Raw genomic sequence first — 7,500 nt, forward strand, 5'->3', positions numbered from 1 at the left:
GCTTCAGCCTGCGGACCCACAGCCAGGAGGGCCTGCTGCTCTACCTGGACGACGAGGGCTTCTGCGACTTCCTGGAGCTGCTGCTGCTGCGCGGCCACCTACGCCTGCGCTTCTCCATCTTCTGCGCCGAGCCGGCCGAGCTGCAGTCGGGCGTGGCGGTGAGCGACGGCCGCTGGCACGCCGTGCGCGTCAAGCGGGACTGGAGGAACACCTCGCTGGAGGTGGACGGCCGGCCGCAGGGCTGGGCTGAGGTGCGCAGCAAGCGGAGGGACATGACGGTGTTCAGCCACACCTACCTGGGCGGCCTGGCGCCGGAGCTGCACACCTCGCCGCTGCGCCTCACCTCGCCGGCGGCCCGCGACCGCGCGCCCTTCCGCGGCTGGATCGCCGGGCTCAGCATCAACGGCTCGCTGGTGACGCTGGACAGCTCGGAGGCGGTGACGGTGGCGGCGGGCTGCGGGCCGGAGAACCGCTGCCAGAACGGAGGCGTGTGCAGCCTGGTGGAGCAGCGGGCCGTCTGCGACTGCTCCGACACCGGCTTCCAGGGCAGCGACTGCAGCGAAGGTAAGCCCAACAGAACCTCAGCCACTCTGACGACCCAACCCCCGACCTCCCCTGATCCCCCTCTCCCCTGTCATAAAACATCTCATCCTGCGCTTAACACCCCCCCGCCCCCCAACACACACACACACACACACACACACACACACACACACACACACACCTTGAGGGATCCTACATAGCGAGCAGCGCCGCCGCCGCGACGTCCTTCAGACGTTGTTTCTCATTCACATCTTCACACCTGCCTCCGGCCGAGCAGGACCACGTGCATACTGATGATGTTTGCTATTGATTTTTTTTTTCTCCCCCCACCCGCTTTTTCCAACCGATGTAAAATGTTAATGCTAATTCAGTCCAGAGCTCAGGGGCTGAGCCTCCTCCTTCTTCTCCTTCTCCTTCTCCTTCGTAAGGAAATGCAGCTGCTACTCCAGCAGCAGCGTTTTTTTTGTTTTCCTTCTTTCCAAACCCCCAACAGCTCCTCCTCCCAAAGATCTGGAGCCAAGCATCCCTATAAGGCTGCGTTCAGACTGCAGGCAAATCTGATGCAAATCAGATTCATTCTCAAATCAGGTTTTTATGGCTGACAGTCCACACTGTTTTATTGTGGAATGTGGCTCTGTTCAGACTGGGCCACATTATTGAGCCATCTGACAGGTTGCTGTAGCAATGACGTCAGAGCAGAGGCGTCGTCCAGTATGTGTCGTGTGGGACGTCATATCATTGCGACATGGCCTGGAGCTTGGATTGAATGGAGCAATCTCCCTACACACTGACGAACCAATTAGGTTCCTCCTCTGGCCAGGTACTGCTGGTCTCTACTGCTTCTGTCTGCTCCATTACGTTACAGCTCTGCACCTGGAATGGCGTTCTCTGGTGGCGCAATCTGGTCTGGCACTAAAAATCAGATTTTGCCTGGCAGTCTGAACGAGGTCTAAATGGCCGCTGGCTTGCACCTGACGCCCTAATGGGACTGGCTGGCAAACATCGGCAACCGCCACCGCTGGCAAAAGCTTTGACCAGGAAGAGAGGGCTGGAGCTCGGGCTGGAGCTCGCGGCTGGAGCTCGGGCTGGAGCTCAGGCTGGAGCTCAGGCTGGAGCTCAGGCTGGAGCTCGGACTGAAGCTCGGGCTGGAGCTCAGGCTGGAGCTCGGACTGAAGCTCAGGCTGGAGCTCAGGCCGCCGCTGCGACATGGCAGATATGCAGTCCGTTAATGGAGCGCATTGATTCCAGGCGGCCTTCGCAGGTGCCGTGGTGCGTGGAAGTGAAGCGCGCGCAATCAATCGGCCGTCATGATGGCAAACAGCTTGCAGCACCTTGTTTTGGCGCCTGGCAGCGTGGGCAGCGGGTTTCTACAAATAGAGAAGACAAAAGGGATCCGCTGGTGGTGGCGCGCTGAGAGCGGAGACGCTCTAGGATAAAAGTGGAGGAGGAGGAGGTGTGGAGTGGAAAGGAAGGTGGAAATGTTTGATTTTTCTCACCAAGAATTTTGGAGAATTCCCCCCCCCCCCCACCCCCACCTGCTCGCTGGTGTGTGTCGTCCGTCAGATTCGCTTCAGTTCGCCCACAAATACAAATCCGCATCCTCAATCAATACAAGGAACCCCTTAAAGGGCTAGTTAGGCTGAAAATCGAACGTTCCAACCTCTGCAGACTCACCAGCTGGTGCGTGAGTGTTTTCCAGTCCGCATTCCTCCAGTCTGGACTTTTCAGGAGATCTGCCAGTGTTGTGCAAGCTCATGGAGGTCAAGTGCTGAAACGCATGAGAAAAAAATAAACAAAATAGCAAAAAAAAAAAAAAAAAAAAAAAACTGAGACTCAGCAGCGCAGTTTGGCTTGATGGTGTGATTTTAATGCCATGTTTTCGGGGGGCCAAATGATCCACTGTAGCAGTGCAGGCAGTTCTGGACTGCTCAGCGCGTTGGCCTGCGCCAGACAGATCTTGTCGTGATGTGAATCTGGCTCTAGTTGAGGAAGCCGCAGGGCGGAAAATTTTTTAGCTGGAAAGAACCGTGCACGGTGCTAATGTTGCTGTGTGTGGACACACATTGGGTTTTGTCTCGTGTTGGGTGTCATCATCCAACTGTCTTTCATGGCAAAGTGTGAGTTAACGCGCTGGACTAATGCGTCAGTGGCATGTTTCCCTTGGACTACTTTATGCGTGGATCACACACTTGTGAAAAATGTAATGAAAAAAACCCTGAAAAAGCGAAAAATAATAGATGCATCAAATTCTTGCAAATTAGGCATTAATTTGTCGATTGTGGTTGTGGATGGTCGGTTGGTTTATGGTTTGTTTTCAGGCATTCATCAGTTGTATTTTTATATTTTTGGGAGACACAATTATAGATTTAGCCTTTTTTTCATCACCATTATTTATTAATTTCTATCATGTTTGGCACCGTGAGGTGGAAACTTGACAATTTTGTTGCACGGCGACAATAAAGGCAATCTACTTTATTCAATATCTATTCCACGCTACGTCAAGCTGGGGTACCAGCAGGGGGCGGCGGCTTATTCGGGGTGAAGGTTCAGGCAGGGAAGGTGTTGGAAACTCCAGACTGGTTTGTGTGGATCAGAAACTGTCATCGTCACCGTCTTGGTGTTGGCAGGCAGCAACTGCTCGGCCTTTTTTTTCGTTTTCAGCCAGACGCTCCCTTTGACTGCTGGAGGTTTTCTTCTCTCTCCTTTCTTTTCCCGACCTGGTGGAAACATCCGCGCTCCCACCGCAGCTCCGCGCATCCCTTTTAGCCGCCCACCACGTCGCCACCCTGGCGTTTAGAGAACAGTGGGACGGCTCAGGTTGCCATGGAGACAGGACTAATAGGGAGGCCGCATCCCTGGAGCAAATCCCCCCCACCTAACACACACACACACACACACTCCTCAGGTTCACCCCCCACCCCCCACCCCCACCCCCCAAACTCTTTGCTGTGCATGGCTCTATCTCAGCCTCCAGCGACCACACACACACACACACACACACACACACACAGGTGATGGTGAGTGGTGAGGTCTGCAGCAGGTAGGGGAGGGGCCGGCCAGCCTGAGTGCTGCGCTCCAGTGGATTGTCGACAAGCGTGAAAATAATTAATAATTAAGGCGAAGCAGCAACTATTAGTCAATCAATTGATTAGATGCTTGACAGAAAACCAATTGTCTTCCTTTTCTCCCTTTTCCTTTTCTTAAGTGAGAAGGCAGCTGTTGGTTGGTTGGTTCCGAGCAGTCGAGGCTGAGAGCTGAATCTCGACCTGACGCAGTAAAAAAATGAAAAAGGGAAAGAAAGAAGAAAGAAAAAAGAAAAAAAAAATCCTAATTGGATTTCTTCTTCTTTTTGAACTCTTTAAAAACTATTTCATATAAAAAGAAAAAGCTAAAAAATTAATGTGACAATATTTATTTACGTTTTTATATTTGATGAAATATTTTTTCCCTCTCCAGTTCAATCTTTAAAGAAAAAAATTTAACTGTTCCAATTTGATGTTGAAAATGTGCAGTTTTTCATGCGTTGCAGTGACGTTGTGGCTCCTGTTGTTGCTCAGCCAGTTGTTTGGGAAGAAGCTGCAGTTTCCCCACGTCCCCCTGCGCTCTCGGAAACACCAGGTGTTTATTTATGGCCCGCGGTGCCTTGCAGAGTGTGCACGCTCATTCCATAAATGCATATAAATGATATTTAATGACGGGGGAGGAAAAAACAGGCGCCGTTTGCAAGCCTGGGGCCCTTTTATGCAGCCGCCTGCAGGGGAGGAGGCAGACAGAGAAACGCACCGGCGCAGGCTGCAGCGCCCCCTTGAGTCGCGGTGCCGCTCTTCATTCCAAACCGTATCGGCCGCCGACATTTTACACGCCTGCCCGTCGTCCTGCAATCAGAGGCAGCCGACGCCAGCGAGGGCCCGGCGCTCCGCCCTGCTGCCGCCGAGGCAGAGTGAACCGCTGGGGGCGGTGGTCCCGCCGAGCCGCAGGGGCCGCCTGCTCCGGCTGCTCAGCGGGAGGCTGCGGGCTCGCTGTCTTCAGAGGGTTGATTCGAGACGTCCCGCTGATTACGGGACCACGATGATTCAGGCAACGTCTGAAGCTGAAATACTGCCAGAGTGCTGCTGCTGGGCGACCAATCAGAGATGGCGGCCCATTCACGTCCTGCCCATAGATACATTAATAAAAGTGTGCACTCACAGTACAATAAATCCATCTGGTTTTCCTACCCTTCTCTCATATATATAAGAATATACTCTTGCTCCTAGTTAGCTGCCTTCTCGCACTGCCATTTCTTAAGGAAGCCCGACTGGCAGTGCTCTTAAATACCAGGCTTTCTTTAAGATTTTACACACTGGACCTTTGAAAAAAAAAAAAAAATCTACAATAGAAAGATTTATTATGAAGCATTTTTCAGGTCACAGGTGTCCTGTCCTGAAACGGCTGTTTCACAGGCGTTTATTTTTGTGTTGCTTTCCGTGGGGAAAAATGCTTTCTGGGCCCCATGGGAATTTTTTTTTACTGCAGTACAAACGGGCGGCATTGGCACCAATCAGCAGTGGTACCACATCTCATATGTTCTCATATGCCTCCATGGTCGAACAAGAGGCTGCCTGGTGGTGGTGGTGGGTTGTGGTACCGATAGCAGTTCTTGTTAATTAAGGTGGCAATGTCAAATACAATTTTCACTTCGATTGTTTTATTGTTTTTGCACATTTTTTTCTTGCGGGTTATTATTTTGCCAAACCCTGTTTGCATGACATTGCATTGCAGGTAAATAGAATACCTGTCCACACCAGCAGCAGCCTTCATTGAGAGTTGACATCTAGTCCTCCGCTAATGTTGTTCCCTCGGACTTTTATATCATCAGAAATATTTCATGAGATGAGGTAAAATATTTGATTCCGAGTTCTGGTTGAATGACCCCATCCTTTTTTAAATACAGTAATCGACATATACGCACACACTGTTGAGATACAAATCCAAAGTATTGACTGATGTTATCGATGAGTCCCGGTACCAGCATTGATATAAACACTGACAATATTTGGATTGATTTGCCTGCCGCCTCCACCAGTATCAGCTAGAAACGAACACAGGAATGTGGCGACACGGCTGACACCATCACACCACCTCGTCTGTGCAGCATCTTCGCTGTACCACCGTTTAAAAAAAATCTTTTTTTTTTTTTATTCAGCCCATTTTGAGTGCACTTCTCTTTCGCAGACTTCTCTGCGTGAACCTTCTTTGCCCTCATATTTTCTTAAATTATTAAGTGTTCGGCAAGAGGTGCTGTATGTGATTTGGATCGCAGCACCAGTCTGGCCAGAGCGACGTACCTGGGAAGGAAGCACAATCCCCGTCTCAGTTGCTTGAGTGACAATAATGTTCATTTTATTGGTGTGAGAGGTGCTGAGCGTGAGCTGCATTCGTGTCATTCTAACTGAGAACACACGGTCCAGACGGTTGACACGGATAGGAACTTGTCCCCCTGCTCTGGAGAAAGTTGTTATTTTTAAAACCCGACAACCTCAGCGCGACGTTCACAATAAAGCTCTGAGATAAATTTGTAACACCCTGAAAATTACGACAAAAAAAAAAAAATCTCTCATGAATCTTTAATACCGCATGAATATGCTCGAGGAGGAAGAAGAAGAAGAAGAAGAAGAAAAAAAAAACTAGATCCTCAGGACTCGAAGCCAGAAATAGGCGGTTTTGCAGCAGCAGCGCCGTTTTTTTTTGCGCACATTTCATAATTACGCGGCGTCGCCGAGGCTCTTCAGCCACCCACTTTAATTCACATCCCTATTTTCCTGCACGGCAGTGACAGGCTGAGGTCATTAGTCAAGGCTGTATAACTTCACCGCACAGCGCACGGCGAACGTTACCGCCGCCCCCATCTCACCTGGTAAGACTGCGTGTTTTATGTCTTTGATAGCAGAGGGAGGAGCAGAGCGTTTATCCAGGCAGGAAATGATTACTTGTGCTATAAATATAAACACAGAAAAGGGAGGATTTTGTTTGTTTGTTTGTTTGTTTGTTTGTTTGTGTGTTTGTTAATAAATCAGTGTTGCACTTAAATACAGACCTCTAGCGCTCAAGGCGCTTGTTACGGTCCGGCCCGGCCCGGCCCGGCTAGCGTTGTCCTTGAGGGCAAATGGCTGTTAGCATGCTAATGGCTCCACCTGTGTCCGTCTGCCGTGCTGCCACAGTGCAAGGGCAGAGGCGAGGGGAGCGCACGGATGAGCACACACACACACACACACACACATACGCACACGGAAACCCTACACATGCACCGACATGCAAAAAACGGAACCATGCCCCCCCCGATTCCCCGCCCCCCTCCCTCGTCTCCTCCGTCTCCTGCAACGCTAATCCATCCCTACATGTTCTCCTGCTATCCGACATCATTACACAACCACCATCGTCACTGTTAGTGTGTGCGTGCGTGCGTGCGTGCGTGTGTGGGCTGGAGAAGTTGCGGGTTTGACTGTATGTGTGTGTGTGTGTGTGTGTGTGTGTGTTGCATGCCCTGTGTGTGGGTTTTGGGGAGGGCGGGGCCAGGGGAGAGGAAGCAGCAGCGAGGTAAGTCCCGGGTTTAAACGGCTCCTCAGTCCAAAACCTGCAGGTAGGAAAAGTGAATGTTTGCCTCCAAACACCCGCCCCCCCTCCCCCAACCACCAACCCCCCCTCCCCCTGCCCCTCCCCATCACCCTGCGTGTCTACGTGCGTGCGTGCACGTACGTGCGCTCTCCTGCAAGCCGATTTTTGCACACGTGTGGAGTCGTGGAAGTGGACGGAGGCTGCTGCTGCTCCTGCTGCTGCTGCATTTTCTATTTCTCAACACCACTGTCTGTGTGTGTGCGCGCGTGTGTGTGTGTGTGTGCGTGCGTGCGCGCGCACGCGGTGGACCAGCCTCCAGATTGCAGCTACTGGTGCAGCATGGTGCCCGTTGTGACGTGTGTG

The 7,500-nt window shown here is 51.5% G+C and overlaps 1 protein-coding gene across 16 annotated transcripts in view; it reads left to right on the top strand.

Annotated features, from left to right (window-relative positions):
• nrxn1a (neurexin 1a) overlaps positions 1 to 7,500 on the top strand; it is a 67,837-nt gene that overhangs the window by 3,247 nt on the left and 57,090 nt on the right. For all 16 annotated transcript variants that reach the window (XM_076033460.1, XM_076033468.1, XM_076033466.1 and 13 more), the window contains exon 2: positions 1 to 564. This exon is cut by the window's left edge and continues 984 nt beyond it. In XM_076033460.1, the coding sequence (XP_075889575.1) occupies positions 1 to 564 (564 nt within the window). The remainder of the gene's footprint in view (positions 565 to 7,500) is intronic.

Source organism: Nelusetta ayraudi, unplaced genomic scaffold, assembly GCF_046127955.1.
Source record: "Nelusetta ayraudi isolate G7.1 ecotype Tasmania unplaced genomic scaffold, CSIRO-AGI_Nayr_v1 ptg000042l, whole genome shotgun sequence".
NCBI classification, from domain to species: domain Eukaryota; kingdom Metazoa; phylum Chordata; class Actinopteri; order Tetraodontiformes; family Monacanthidae; genus Nelusetta; species Nelusetta ayraudi.